The sequence below is a fragment of the Terrapene carolina genome, unplaced genomic scaffold, assembly GCF_002925995.2.
Source record: "Terrapene carolina triunguis isolate 2854851 unplaced genomic scaffold, T_m_triunguis-2.0 Scaffold247, whole genome shotgun sequence".
Lineage (NCBI taxonomy): Eukaryota > Metazoa > Chordata > Testudines > Emydidae > Terrapene > Terrapene triunguis.
In genome coordinates this window covers 16,881,648-16,897,178 of record NW_020664598.1, presented here as the reverse complement: position 1 = coordinate 16,897,178, position 15,531 = coordinate 16,881,648, and the positions used below count along the sequence as shown (strand labels likewise).

The 15,531-nt window shown below is 43.9% G+C and overlaps 1 protein-coding gene across 2 annotated transcripts in view; it reads left to right on the top strand.

The window, feature by feature from the left end:
• Positions 1 to 2,792: 2,792 nt before the first annotated feature.
• BICD1 (BICD cargo adaptor 1) overlaps positions 2,793 to 15,531 on the top strand; it is a 277,073-nt gene continuing 264,334 nt past the window's right edge. For both annotated transcript variants that reach the window (XM_026657537.1, XM_026657536.1), the window contains exon 1: positions 2,793 to 3,005. In XM_026657537.1, the coding sequence (XP_026513322.1) occupies positions 2,793 to 3,005 (213 nt within the window). The remainder of the gene's footprint in view (positions 3,006 to 15,531) is intronic.

Here is a 15,531-nt window from a genome sequence, read left to right as displayed (position 1 = left end):
ATTTCCAAACAGATCTTTTTCATGAACAACCATGTACTTTTTAGCTCTGAACGTAAACAGTTTGTTTTTCAATCTCTTATTGAACAATTATTCACGTAAGCTTTGCTTCTAAAGTGGCATGAGTAGAAAGTTCAAGAGAACAGCAACACAGCACTTTCAAACTCTATCAAGGCAAGGAAATTATATGCTCCCTTCCCTCCCCGCACCCATTTTATTGTTGGTTTCTTGTATCTTTCACCCTGTTTTAGGTAAAAATGTTGCTGGATGAAGCAAGCGTGGAGTAACTGGCTTTTTGGCCTTGTTTTGATGTTTAATCACTTGCAAAAGCCTGTCACTGCTTTGTATGCTCCTTTGCTGTGAATATTCACTCTTATTTCGCAACTACAATTTGTTAGAAGCTTCCATGTTTGCTTCAAAGCTACTCTCCAGCTACAGAATAATGTAGCAAGGTTTGTTTGGTGGTTTTAAAAAATAACTATTGCTTTGTTTATTTCTCTCATTTTTGTCTCCAAGGCAGCAGGAAATAAACACAATTTTAGTATTTTAAGCAGATGGACCATGTTGGAATAATAATATTGAACTCTAACATGTCTTGCAACAAATCTCAAAGTACCTTACACAAGAAGAAAAGTCTCATTATCTCATTTTGAAAATGGGGAAACTGAGTCACAGAGATGACATAACTTGTCCGAAGTCACACAGCAGGTCAGTAGCAGCGCTGGGATTAGAATGCAGCTCTCCTGACTCCTAGTACAGTGCTGTGTCCACTGGACTATATTGTCCCTGGTTTTAAAGACATCATTTAAAATATAATTAGTCTTTCACAGACAAATCCCATTCTAGTTAGTAAATCTAATTTTCCTAATATTTTGAAAACAGAAGATTTTCAGAAAAACCTGATGCAATAGGTTTTAGGAGGGATTAGGACTCCATGCTTAGTTTTCAGCACTGACTTTATATGAAAATTAGAGCCACAATCCAATTTCTGTTCCATGTATGTGTTTCCCCAGTGAAGGACCAGTCAGTTATTCCATAACAAGCCTGTGAAAGCTACAGGCTGTGCTCTTGTCCATGTAATGGACTGGACTGAATCTCAGCTTCTATTTTTAACAGCACAGTCAGTATTGCAACCATCAGAGAAACATGCTCAAAAAGCAAAAGGGCTAGAACTACACCACAGTTCCCCAGTTTTTCTCCACTGTCAAGAGACCTAAGGAATATGTACAGGCAAGACTTCAAAATTACAGTTGGCTGATCTTACTAAACATGGAGCATCTTAGAAATACAAACACAGGACACTGTCCTCTAAGAGTGCATGTATGATGTGAACAACACAGAGGTCAGTATACTACACTCTGTGTGTATTAGAATAATCTCCCTGATTTTTCAATTTATTAGACAATGAAGTGGAGAATTCCTAACCTTGGGGCGGCACTGTCACAGGGTCGGGATTGTGTAGGCAGGGTGGCAGGCTCTGTTCTTTTCTTGCAAGGAGGAGGAAGAGAAAAGGGGCGCTTTCTTCTCAGCAGCTAAATTATTCAAACTAATGAGTGTTTCCATTCACATAAACGCACTTCCCAACATTCAGTATGGTTAGGACAGAGTTGTATTGAGACAGCCTGGGGAGACTGACGCCTCCCATAGGATATAGGATTTGCCATACTGACTCATACCCAAAGTCCAACTAGTCCAGTATAGTGTCTCTGACAGTGGCCAACTCCAGTTACCTCAAAGGAAGGTGTAAGAATCCTGCCTTCCATGAAGATTTCAGCCTAATCCCAGTGAGGGTGGGAGCCGGGATGTGTTTGTGTGTTCTGGGATAGGAGGATGCATGAGTTTGGGGTACAGTATGTGTGTGTACTGAGGAGGGTGTTGCCTTACAGTGAATTTTTAGGGGTCTGATCTGTCCCCCCTCTGATATCCTCTTTGCAATGCTCTGTTTGCAAGCATGCAGATGCATTGACAGGAAGCAGATGAGGATTGTTTCCTGCTCTTCTCCTTTTGCAAACCTGCCAGAGAATAACCTGGTGTGTGTCTGTGTGGGATTTCTGGGCTGGGGATGGGAGAGAGAGAGAGAGAGAGAGTGTGTGTATGTGAGAGAGATTTATATTTATCAACAAACCTGTGTAGAGGCAGCCACAAACACTCCTGCCCTCGAGGGGAGCAGGCGACATCACTGCCACTTTCCCATCTCTCCTCCCTTCCTTCTTCATTTCTGCCTCTCCTTCCTCCTGGCCGCTGGAGAGAGGTGTGTAGGGGGGTGGCTGGTGGGGGAGGTGGCTGTAGTGTCTCTTTTGCGGTGCTATGGTAATAACTGTCCCTTCCCCCCCCTTCCAGCCCAGCCTTCCTCCCCATCTGCTTTCTCCTCCTCTCGTTTGGTTCCAGGCAGGCAGCAGACAGACTGCATCATTTTTTGCACAGGCTGCAGCAGCAGCAGGGAGAGAGGGAGCAGGTGGAGAGTTCAGAGACTGCAGTGAAGCTGCCCTCGAGACATGGCGGATCAGTGCCTCTGAATAAGCAAAAAATCCCCAAGCTGCCTCCCATCCCAGCCCCGGTTCGCTGGGCTGCTGCTGACAGGCCAAGGAGAAGGAGAGAAGCGGCCAGAGGACAAATGGTGCTGCAGCCTTTTCTTTGATTTCCTCCCCTTCTTCTCCATGTTACATCTCTCTTCAGTGCTTCAGTCAGTGTAGCTGCTGCTGCTAGCAGGAGCATCCAGGGACAGTGCCATCCATCCCTCCCTTCCCCCACCCCCATCCCCTCTCCATCTCTCTGTCCATCCATCCACAAGGGCTATGGCTGCAGAAGAGGTATTGCAGACAGTGGATCACTATAAGACTGAGATCGAAAGGCTGACTAAGGAGCTCACCGAAACAACCCACGAAAAGATCCAGGCAGCTGAATATGGGCTGGTGGTGCTGGAGGAAAAACTCACCCTGAAGCAGCAATATGACGAGCTGGAGGCTGACTATGATTGCCTTAAACAGGAGCTGGAGCAGCTGAGAGAGGTGAGTTAGCTGATGCTTTTCTCTCCCCCCTCTCTCTCCCGAATAAACCCCATGCACTAAACAAAACGGAATAATGAAAGGTGCCTAAGGAGCTCTTCTTACTGTTAATCTACCTGAGCCCGTTGATCAGACATGGAAGCAAAAATGGCCTTGTGGAGAATGTGTGTAAAGAACCCTGGAGGCATGAATTTATGAGATGGGGAGGAGTGATTTATTTCAGGGCGCAAGAGTCAGCAATGACTGTAGAGTTTAAGAGTGGATTATATGACGTTTTAAACCGAGGGCTACTTAAGATGCCAATGATACATAGGCATTGCCCTAACCTGTGTAGTAAGATAGCAATTGGGAACCACAACTTCTAATAGCAGACATTTGCAGCACTGGGAAATACTTCAGTCATACCTGAATGTTTGGCCCTTATTTAAAGTGAAACCTGGACAATCGTGTCTATAACATTTTGGGTGATATGTATATTGTATACAGTATATCGTAATATGTGGAAAGAGAGACACCTTTATATACATTTAGGGGGCAGCCTCTCATTCAGGAGGGGCAAAGCAGCCAGAAGATAGTTATGATATCACACTAATCAGTGAAAATTCAACTTCTAGCTCATCCTTAAAGGATGAAGTATTTGATCTGATACATATTTTTGGAGTGTCTTTCAGCTGAGTTTGTATAACATGGAAAGTATAATTATGAGTGTTACACATAACCTTTTATCATGTAACCTTTTATTTATTCCTCACCTTTGGATGTCATCCTGCTACCTATATTTATCATTAAGAGCCGTAACAAAGATTCATACAATGAGCATACACTCCATCTATGGTAGTGTGTGTTTGCATATCCAGTATTATCCTATTTAATCGCTAAATTTTAAAATGTTCTGATCTTTGTATATAAAGACAGAGCAAATTAATTTGCACACACAAATTACATTGATGTAATTAAGTAAACCTTTGGAGAAGAGGAGGAAACGTATAAGAATGATCTTTTCTGAAAATTTAAAGTCATGTTTTTCTTCTGTAAAATTATATTGCCATTTATAATCAAATATAGGGAAGATCTGTTCAGTGAGAAACAATGAACTCGATATTTCTCATTGAGAACAGTAATTTGTTGACTAAGCTTATAAACAACAAAATATCTACATATGTGTTTGGACACTGTATGCACTTTTATAAATATTTGTTTATACATGCAAAGGTTTTGTTTTACCTCCTGATAAATGTGATAAGTTAAATACTTTGTTCCAGTGACCAGGATAGTTTTCAGAAATAATATTTTTGTAACACAGTTATCTGATTTGCTGTGCTGCACACACTCATGCGCTTATTAAGCTCTTATATAAAAGGTAGAGCTGATGTTTTCTTCCAAAACTCGCTGGTCCAGTGCAGTGGGCTCAGGATTTGAAACCAGTTACCTCAGCTTCAGGGATTGGGATGGGTAACTTGCACTGTCATGAGGGCTGAGCTGGTAAAAGTGGTCCAGCAGTAAAAGGGAACTATAACTAAGGTGCAATTATAAAATATAACGGATAAGAAAAAAGAGATCTAAGTAACAGGATCTGGCGGTGATCTTCTCAAAGCAGTGTACATCAGCGCTGATCAGGAACTACTGAGGACACGGGGTTGGGCATTACAACAGGGGCAATGGTTAATACAAGAAATTAGATTAAATATGAAAAAATTAAACTTGAGCAATTATTCAGCCCCTGATGTCTGTGTTGACAAGATTTTCTGACATTAGAAAACCTGTAGGAATAAATTCTGTTCTGATTTACCCCTCCACTGAAGTCTATGGGATTGCACGGGGTGCATATCAGCACAGAATTGAGCCCACAAAACTGAATCCTTGTCTCTGGACAGGAAATAACCATTGAGGGAGGAAGGGGAAGAATCCTTTTGCTCCTTGGACATGAAATGGCAGAGAAACCATTCCACAGTTGCTAATTGAGTTCCAGGTTCCTGGCCCTCTCTGGACTATGTATCAATTCTGGAGAGGAGGGCGACTCCCCTGAGCTGTACATGGTGGTGTACAGGGCATTTAAACACTCTCAACAGGCTCCCAGATTTCTGTTCTTCCTCCCACTCCCTGCAGAAGAGCCACTGATTTTGTTACATATAAGTAAAGTCCTGGACGGATACAAAATTTGTATCCACATCCGATCCGCGATCTACAAACACGGTCCATGGATATCCGCATCCACAGAAGTAAAGTGGATATCCGTATCTGCAGATATAAAGCTGGTATCGGCATCCGCAGAAGTAAAGCAGGTATCCACATCTGCAGAAATAAAGCGGGTATCCACATCCGCAGATATAAAGCGGGTATCAGCATCCACAGAAGTAAAGCGGGTATCCACATCTGCAGATTTGCAGGACTCTACGTATAAGGTCCACTACACTTGTGGAGGCAGGATTTACCCCAAATCTGTCTGTCATTCTAATCTGCTTTTCTAATCTAATTTTTTAATACACCCATTGACACTATGGCCTGAGTGAACTTCAAAACTTCTCAGACATAATTTGCTTTATTTTATCTGTTGATGTTGTGGAATTAGAATTCAGTCAGAGGTGGTCTAGTCAAACTGGTCTAAGGGATTTTGGTTGTATAGCTGCACGGCAGGAATCCCACAGGCACTCCCGGCTTTCTGCTGTTGACAAGCCAAGATGCAGACTGGGACAAAGTGGGAATTTTCTGTCACATTTATATGAATCCTCAGTTTCCCTTTGCATTTGCGTTGTTACCCAATGGAGAGAAAAGTGTTAAGTCTGTGCTTGGGGGCAACGCAGGACATGAGGTGAGGATGTTGCTTTGCTGCCTGGGCCACAGTGAATAGGATTGTTAAGGAACTGGCTGGAACCTGCTGAAAGTGATTCCATATCAATGCAGAATCCCAGCGAGACAATAGAAATCCCCAGTGACTTAAACATTGACACCTAGGAAACCACAACCAAGTCCCCAGCTCAGGAACAAAGAACTGATATGTGACCAGCAGAGGATAGAGTGTGGGCTTCTGGTTCTGGAGAAATGTGGCTGCTCTCTCCAGCGACTGACTAAGGTGGTCAGAGAGAGAAAGAGAGAGGCTGAAATTGAGTTCTCTGCAGCTTGGCTGGTGAATTCCTCTGGCTTGACCAGAATGGACTGTGTTTTAACCTTTCTGTTTCTCTATGCTGACCTAAGGACTTCCAGTGCTGTGTTCCAGTGGACGAACAAATCCCACTCTGTTTTGAAAATGCTGCTTGGGTGTCCCTGCAAATACTTGCCTTAGTCCCTGAAGAGTGTACAAGTCTTTAGCAGAAGTCTATCTCAGTTGGACATCCACCAGCACTGGGCAGAGCTCAGCAGATGCTCAGTCTAGGAGGTGGTGAGGCTGTGTGACCTGCCCTGGCCTGAAGGAAGTGTAAGACTCCTTGGGGGTCTGCCACACTAAAGGGATTCCTCTAAGAGACCGATTAAAAGCTGGAGCATAGCACAGATCCTGTGGATCCATGACGCATGGAATGGAAACAAGTAGGTAAGATTGAAAGAAGAATGCTGTCAGACTTGCATTCGGTGCATCCTGATTGTGGCCCAGAATGTGAACCTTATTTCACCGGTGATCAGTTACTGACGTGTACAATACAACGAAAACTTTAAAAGGAGGAAGGTGTCCCATACTATTGTGTTAAACCAGTCTGTTCCTATACAGCAGTATGGACAGACAGAGTAGTGTTGTGGGGCTAAAGTCAGTTGCCCCAGTTCAGGCTCCCTCCAAAGCCTATGAAAAATAGCCTGTGTGTGTCTTCTGAAACATGCACTACAGAGAGTATTCTGGGGTGTGGGCTGCACATGTAGGCAACTAAGACCTTTGACTAGGCAATGGTAGAAGTCAGTGATGGATTTAGAGTTAGTGGGGCCCTGTGGGCAGCTTCATTTTTTGGGGGCCCCCCTCAGGACCCAGCCAAGAAAAAGAACGTTCTCTCCCCCACCCCATTTTTCATTCTTTTTTTCATCCTCCTCCTCCTATATTAAAAGTAATGGGAAGTAAATGAAAATAAAGTGAGTTACCTTGATTGGGGCAGGGGGTTGGGGTGCAGGAGGGGGTGCGGGGGTCGGCTCTAGGAGGGAGTTTGGGTGCTGGATCTGGGCTGGGGCAGGGGGTTAGGGGGTGGAGGGGGTGCAGGGTTTGGCTCTGGGAGGGAGTTTGGGTGCTGGGTGCAGGCTCTGGGCTGGGGAAGGGGGATGGGGTGTGAGAGAAGGGCAGGGGGTTGGCGCTTACCTCGAGTGGCATGGCTCCCAAAGCCATCGGCACCCCCCACCCCCCCAGCAGCTTCCAGGAGTGGTGCGGCACGGAGGGAGGGAGGCAGAGCGGGCAGGGAGCTGCCTTAGCCCTGCTGCTGGCATGTCTCTGCTTAGCCCTTGGGGCGAGGGGGGCAGCAGGTCTCCGTGCACTGCCCAGGGGCGCGCAGAGATGTGCCAGCAGCCAGCCACTTCTGGGAGCGGCGTGGGGCCACCAGCCACAGCATGCAGGCAGCCTGCCTGCCTGAGCCCTGCTGCACCTCTGGCCAGGACATGGGGGCCAGGTTATCAGATGAGATTTGTCCTGCATTTTGGGGGCTCCCCTGTTGTTGGGAGCCCCGTTCCACCACATAGTTTGTTTCAAGGTAAATCCGCTCCTGGTAGAAGTGAAACTCCCAACACAGATTATTTTGCTTCTACAAGAGTTATCTGTGTCTGAAATCATTTGCACACTGGGATAAAATTTGGGTCTAGATTTGTACTGAAACAGGTATTCATTCAGTTAATGAATTATTTCATTATTATACCTTGCATTCTGCTATTAGCAACTCTTTGCACATTATCACTGATCAGACACACCTGTCACTTTAACCTTTGCCTCTAGTGGATGTGCCTCATTGGATGTAAGAAACATACCACGAAGCTCAATCCTACCGTCCTTACACATTCAAAACTCCCATCACTTCAAAGGGACTTTTCTATAAGGACTGCAATAGGAAGCCTCAAATTTGAAAGAATGAAATATTTTTCAGTATTATAGGTCAGTGAGATGGGAAAGTAAATCCACGGTAGGGAGTAGCGGTGCAATCAATTGTAGTGCATTACATTAAATATTAATTTCTGTACATATGATTTATGCTGTGCCACCATGAAAATACAAATCGCTGTGGTGGCCCTTGAAATTTCTTGTACAGTAGTTAAAATGGCCATATTTTAAACAAAGAGTTTGGTGTTTTGAGGTGTCATGATGTTACATGATACAAAAGATGTGAGGTTGTAATCAATGACCTAATAGCAAACTTGACTTCCGATAAGTGCAGTAGTTATTACATTAAGTCTGCCGTCCAGGTTTAAGAGCATTCAGTGGGAAGAAATGAGGAATCAATCAGCTATTATCCTTATGTTTTCCAAGTATTGGACCAATTAGTAGGAAGGTGAAAAGAGAGATGCTGCTTTGCTGAGTTTACAGCTTTCAAGGTTGTAACATGCAGTTGTAATAGCTGTAGGTTTTAAGGGAGGATTGACAGAATAGTGTGTGCCAAATTTCCATGAATTTTATCATTTTAAAAGCTCTTTTAGTTCTGTTGATTCCCCCCCCCATCTTATAAATAATGTTTCTGTTCATCACTAGTTTACATTTCAAGTATAAAAACTGAATTTTAGGCTTGCAGTGGCAATGTCTTGCTTTTAGGCACCAAGTCAGCAAGGTACTTAAGCACATGTGTACCTGTAATCACGGGAGGAAGGATTCAGTAGGACTATTCAAATGCTTAAAGTTATGCATGTGCTTAAAATATCTTGTTAAACTGGGGGCTTAAGTGTCTACATTTAATTGTTTTCTGGAAACTAGTCTTCTGTTTTTTTATAGAGTTTGTGTTTTTGCATGTTCACATATTAGCACTTGCAGTGCAAATTCCTGCAATAAGAATAATTTTTGCCATCACTTTTTTACTAAAATCACCTTTTCACTAAAATGTTAACTGGCACCAGAGACCTCAGTTAAAACACCAGGTTGCACCTAGCGAGTGGGCCAGGCCCAACTGAAGAAGAAGCCCAGCTGTGGGAGGAGCTGGGGTGGTGAGCCTGAAGGGAGGAAGCTGTAGGGAGATAGGTAGGGAAAGATCTCTGCAATCCCTCTGTGGTTGCTAGACAGTGAAAGAAGGGCTAGAGAGAGGCAGAGGTACAGTAGGACCAGGGAGGGCCATGGAAAAGGGCCTGAAGGAAGGCCAAGGTAAGAGGAAGTCTTCTACAGGGTTCGTAGACTGGACAAGGGGGGGACAAGAACTATTGAGTTTTGACCTTTCCGTTGGCCGCCCCAAGCACCTGCTTGCTGCGCTAGTGCCTGGAGCCAGCCCTGGATGACTGAATAGTTTTAAGTCTAAGGGTCTTAATCTGTGCGGAATTAGGCCCTTGGTATTGGAATTGTTTTATATAATTTGGCTGCCATCTTTTCTTTTAATCTGTTATGAAAAAATAATCTTCTACCTCAGCAGTTTTGCCCTCCTGAAGGCATGGCATGCGCAATCTGGATATTTGTTGTACTTAGAGCTGAACATGGAGCTCTTTTGCAACTGTGATTGGGACTGTGGTGGGGAAGAGGAAGTTCTGGCCGAAAGTAACAATTTGTGTAAATTTATCAGAGTAAGATTAGGAAAATTCTCAAAGTCAAATACACAGGTTAAATCAGCACCTGGGTAGCTTTTATTTACACTGTGCCACTGGCATTTGGAGGAAAATATTTCAAGGTCACATTGGGTATGTCTACACTGCAGTTAGATGCCCACAGCTGACCTGTGCCAGTTGAGTCGGGTTTGCGGGGCTCAGGCTAAGAGGATGTTTAATTGCGGAGTAGACACTTGGGCTCGGGCTGCAGCCTGAGCTCTGGGACTGTCCCACCTCAAGGCCCTAGAGCCTGGGCTCCAGCCCAAGTCCAAACCTCTACACTGCAGTTAAACAGCCCCGTAGCCCAAGTCCCATAAGTCTGAGTCAGCGGGCATGGGCCAGCTGTGGGCTTTTAAATACAGTGTAGACATGCCCCTAATTTCTGGCATTGTCTACGGAGGGACCAACACTTCTTGAACAACTTTTCAAGTGGGCACAAACATCCTTGTTCTTCAGCATCCTACTTCCTGGCCTGTTTTTCTACCAGGCTCTTCTTTAGCATACTTTTTTATGTACATTGTGAAACTGACTTTCCATTGGTTTATGAATTCCCTTGTGTCCAAGAGCAGTTCTGCAATGCAAGACTCTGTTTCAATCTCACCCCTGCTATCGAATTTCTCTCAATATCTCATTGTTATAAGGCAAGTTGGTGTAATGCTTAGTTACCAACAACATTGCACTACACACTTCTTCTGTTGGGTTGGATAGCTGTTACATTTCTAATGGCAGGTTTGGGTTTTTTTTAAATCCATTAATTTATGTTGAATTGTCTTTTATTTGTGGAATACCCATCTTTTCCTGGTTTTCCTTTCTCGTCTCTTTTTAACCTCAATAAAACAAAAATTTAAATGGAAGATAGGAGGAGGAAGATTTTCCTGTTTTAGGAGGAATTGATATTGGATGAAATGTAAGTGCCTGCGCTTTCCCTTTGTCCCCTTCCCCAGGAGTTTGTACAATATTTGCACCAGTAGTAACAGAGGAATATGAGAGGGATACAAGTAATTGTGTGTTCTATTAAACCAATCAGTTCCTTTGAACTAGCTACCCATGGAAGTAATTAGAACTGTTTAGTGGTTGAAAAAGAGCTAGCCCATGACTTAGAGCTTTAATTTTTTTTCTAATTGGGGACTCTCCTCATCCACTCCTCAGTGTGTATGTGTCTGTGTGGGGGGGGGGAGGGGGAAGGAAAGGATTAAAATATTTTTAGGAGGCAGACTTTATTTCTGAGCTTCTTTCACCATCAAACTTAACAAAATTTGGAAGTCAAAAGAAACAGCAATACAATCTCCACCCTAACTGAAAAGTACTGGGACAAATCCATCCCTGGTGAAAGTCCATTGACATTGTGGGAGAATAGGCCTGGCCGGCCTCCCTTGCACTGATCAGGACACCAGTCTAGACTCGCCTTACAGGCTGCAAGCCTGAACCAGGCTAAGTGTCACGTTCTCTGCCAATATCGGTCAAGGGTTCTGACCAGAGGAGGGATGGGGACCAAGGAGGGAAAAGTGGAAAGCCCCAGCATCAGCAATAATAGAGTGTGTGTTTATGCCTAGTGAAATATAATAACCGCCTGTGTGACTGACGAAATAGAATAACCGCTTGTGTGAAGTAATAAGTAAGGCTGTAGCTAATTAAACGGACTAATCATATCTGCCCATTTACATGCCCCAAACCCCCCTTCTTCAACTACATGAACTCCCTTTCCGTAAACTGCACCCTGACTGGAACATTTGCACAATAGGCACCCCAAATTAAGTAAGATAATATCGGTAACGGAAACCACCAAGAACCCCTCCCCTCAATTTGCACCCTATTCTGGGAAGATTGCAAAGATTGCAAAGATATGCCGGGAAGGGAGGAGGGGTGCCGGGAAGGGCGGAAAGACCCTAACTCTCCTATTACTGTAAATGACATGTAACGTGTAAAATGTTTGCGGTTTTCGGCTTTAAAAAGGCAAAGTGTACTCCAATCGGGGGAGTGGTTTCTAACTGCTACCCCCAACACATTGGTACGTATTGCAATAAACGGGCCTCAGGCTTGAGTCTCTGATCAAAATGATGCGTGGGTGACTTTTTCCACGACAACATTAGTAGAGTTCTACCATGGCTGAATTTAGTTCATTCTTTTATGCTTTTTTCTCCATCTCTCTCCTTGCTCATGTCTAGGATAATACTTGGAACATTTTGTTCCTCCTCACCACCTTTTCATTCTCAAATTGCTTTTGACTCCTGCCTCTGTAGCATTCTCTGCTCCTCTTCACCTCCCCTTTCTTTGTTCTCTGCTCTACATCTAAGATGTCGAGTCAGTTTCATTCTTGCCAATCTGGAATAAACTCTGGGCCAGACTCTCACTTGCATTAAGGTCCCTTTACACCTGTGCCTTGGTATAAATGAGGAGTTGTCCCTCTGAAACAGACTAGACTTGTGTTCTTCCATATTGCGCACAGATACAACGGTGACTGGAGTGGGGACGTGTAAGTGCTAGATACATTCTCGATTCTTCCAGTTGGCCTGCCAGAGGCTGAGAGTGAACCTATGTAGGTTTTTGGCTGCTTCGCTCTGTGGCAGTATCACCATCATGATCCCCCTTTGTGGGATAGTCCCTTAGGGGATTTGTAAAATTGGGTTGGAGGAGGGGGAGAGCACAGGGAAAATACATTTAGCTACATTTTCCTATTAAACGGGCAAGTTTTATTACCCTTTTTTACATATGGGGAAACTGAGGCAGAGAGAGGTTAAGTGACATAGAGCTTGTCTACATGAGCAATTAGTTTGTGGGAAGCTGGGATGTGAATGTGCCCTGCACTAGCCTGCTGCAGACTAATTGTTTGTGTAGACCCTGCTGACCTGTGATAACAGTTTAATGTGCTTTGATCTACTCCTGTTTCAAAGAAGACTAGATCAAAGCTCATTAACAAACTGTTAATGCACACAGCAGGTTCCACATGGACTGTCTGCAGCAGGGTACATTCACACCCCAGCTTCCCCCAAACTAATTGTTTGTGTAGACAAGCACCGTGTCACTTAACCTCTTTTGCATTCACACCCCAGTTTGCCTCCAAGTAATTGTTACAGATAAACCTCAGGTGAAGGCTTTGTAGTAATTTGCTGGCTGATCTAGGAATAAAACCCAGTGAACTCTGGTTCCCAATCTCATGCTTAATCTGGGATGCTTAAAATCTCATGCACAGTTTGAGCCCCTGTGACCTGTTTTATTCATTTATTAAAAATTCAAAGTAGTCACTGAATTATCATTTGTATCGTTGATATCTTGGATAAATAAAGACAAGAATTTTTCTTTCACACATTGAAGGTTTCTCAGTGTTTTACAAAGCAGTAAAGAATTACAGTATACTGTTCTGAGTAAACCTGAAAGGTATGTGCCCTGAGCAATAACAGTGTACACAACTTTGGATTTAAACCTTGATGTTGAGAGAATGTATTGGTCAGGAGATTTGGGTTATCTTTTAATCTTTCTGAAAATGTAGTGGGATAGAGACATACAGAAAAGATTTCATTTTAACACCTCACCTGAAGACTGGCCTCTCTTAACAATGTACGGTCCTTTCAGTACTGCACATCAATAGAACTGAAGACCTGGGATGAAATCCTGGCCCCATTGAAGTCAATGGCAAAACACCTATTGACTTAAGTGGGGCCAGGATTCTTACGCACTCTTAGCAGAACATGAACATTATACATTGTCACTTTTGGTTCCTTCCCACCAAAAAACAAAAGAAGGGGTAACAAAGATCCCACCTTTGAGCACCTCACTGTTGTGGGTCACCAAGATATGGCTCCAGTCTTCCTGACTCTTTGTATAATATACAGTAAGGACAGTTATTTCACATAGGAATAGTTTGATGGGCAGGAGCGCCGCCAGCTTTTCTGCCGCCCTAGGCGGCGGAAGGTCCTGCCCCGAAATGCCGCCCCCCACAGAGGCGGCGGAAGGTCCCGAAATACCGCCGCGGTCGCCGCCCCCAAAATTGTAGCACCCTAGGCAATCGCCTAGGTCGCCTAATGGGTTGCGCCGGCCCTGCTGATGGGTTAGTCCTCAAACAGCACTGACTGCCTTTGGGACTGATGCTGCCAAGTGCTGAGGGCCCTCTAATTTCACTGAATTCCTGCGGAGGTGAAAGCACTCAGCAACTCTTGGGAGGAGTGCAGCGCTTTGAAGGTTTGCATGCATCAGGTATTAGATAATTTCTTATCTTCTCTAGAATTTAGAGGCTGGTGGTTGTCCATTTGGTTAACAAAAAAATCATAATTTTAAAACTTTTCCTTTGCTTCACTCAATACAGAGCCAAATACTATTCTCAGTTTCATACTGTAGGTGTAAATCTGGAGTAACACCACTTAGGATGTTGGTGTTACTCCAGATTTACACCTGTGCAACTGAAACTGGCTGGATTTGATGTTAAATGGTGATCTTTGGAATTTCCAGAACATTCAGTAAAGTCCCTGTTAAAGTTTTAGGCCAAAAATGTTCAAATCTTGGGGCCTAAAAGTGAGGTACGTAAAATCTGTCTTTAGTCACCTACACAGAAGCAGCTGTTTTTGTTTTGTTAGAGGTGCTGAGCAATCCCAGTTCCCACTGACGTCAATGTGGCCTTCATTTGCTCACCCACTTTGGAATATAGGTCACTTCTATTTGGATGCCTACAAATAGGTTTAAGAGCACAACTTTAAGGCACCTAAATAACACCGTTTTTCATAAAAGGATACAGTGGGTATTTGTAGTGTAGTGGCTCTTAACTGTTCCCGACTACTACCCCTTTCAGGAGTCTGATTTGTCTTGCGTACCCCCAAGTTACCCCTCACTTAAAAATTACTTGCTTACAAAATTAGACATAAAAATACAAAAGTGTCATAGCCACTTACTGAAAAATGGCTTGCTTCTCATTCTTACCATATCATTCTAAAATAAATCAACTGGAAATATAAATATTGTACTTACATGTCAGTATATAGTATGTAGAGCAGTATAAACAAGTCATTGTCTGTATGAAATTTTAATTTGTACTGAGTTCGCTAGTCCTTTTTATGTAGTCTGTTGTAAAACTAGGCAAATATCTAGATGAATTGATGTACCCTCTGGAAGACCTCTGTGTACCCCCAGGGGTACACGTATCCCTTGTTGAGAACCACCGCTGTAGATCATGACAGGTTCAGAGTACCCTAACTTTTTCCCCTTCTTCTGTGCAGTAGAGTGGCTCAGTATACAAGGGGTCAGGAAATGAAATGCCATCCATAACAGACCATTGGCACTCAGCGTTTGAAAAGTACTTTACAATCGTACTCTGGGCTATGACTGGTTAGCTTTACAGCCATTCCTATATTTTGTTGCTCTTTTGGTTTGCATTTGTAGTAGATATTAACCTCAGGTGAACCTCTCCCCCCGCCTCCTCCCGAATCTCTAAGCAAGTAAAATGAGGAGGAGGGCCTTGCTGGGGAGTTGGTGCATCATTTATCTATGTTTAATAGGAAAAGCTAATGTTGTATGACTATTTTTGTGTGGAGTCCTCGCTGAAGGGATCATAGGGATTGCAGTGGGCAAGATGGACCTTGGCAGTAAGATGTCCCATTGGAATTGAAATGCCAGGAGAATAAGGCATCCCAGAGCCAGCACAGGGCCTGCATACCGATGACACTTGCTATTTTGCTGCTTCCCTGGGATCTGCTTGTTTTCCTGCTCAATCCATTCAGAAGAAATTTGGGGGGGAAGGGAGGGTGGGAGTGGGACGGGACCCTGCACCCTCCCCCAAAATGATTTATGGGAAATCCACAAGGAGATCCTTTGTGGAGATTTTCTCCCCCTGGCCTTTACTCTGGTATTTCCATGGGAGTATTGTCTTATT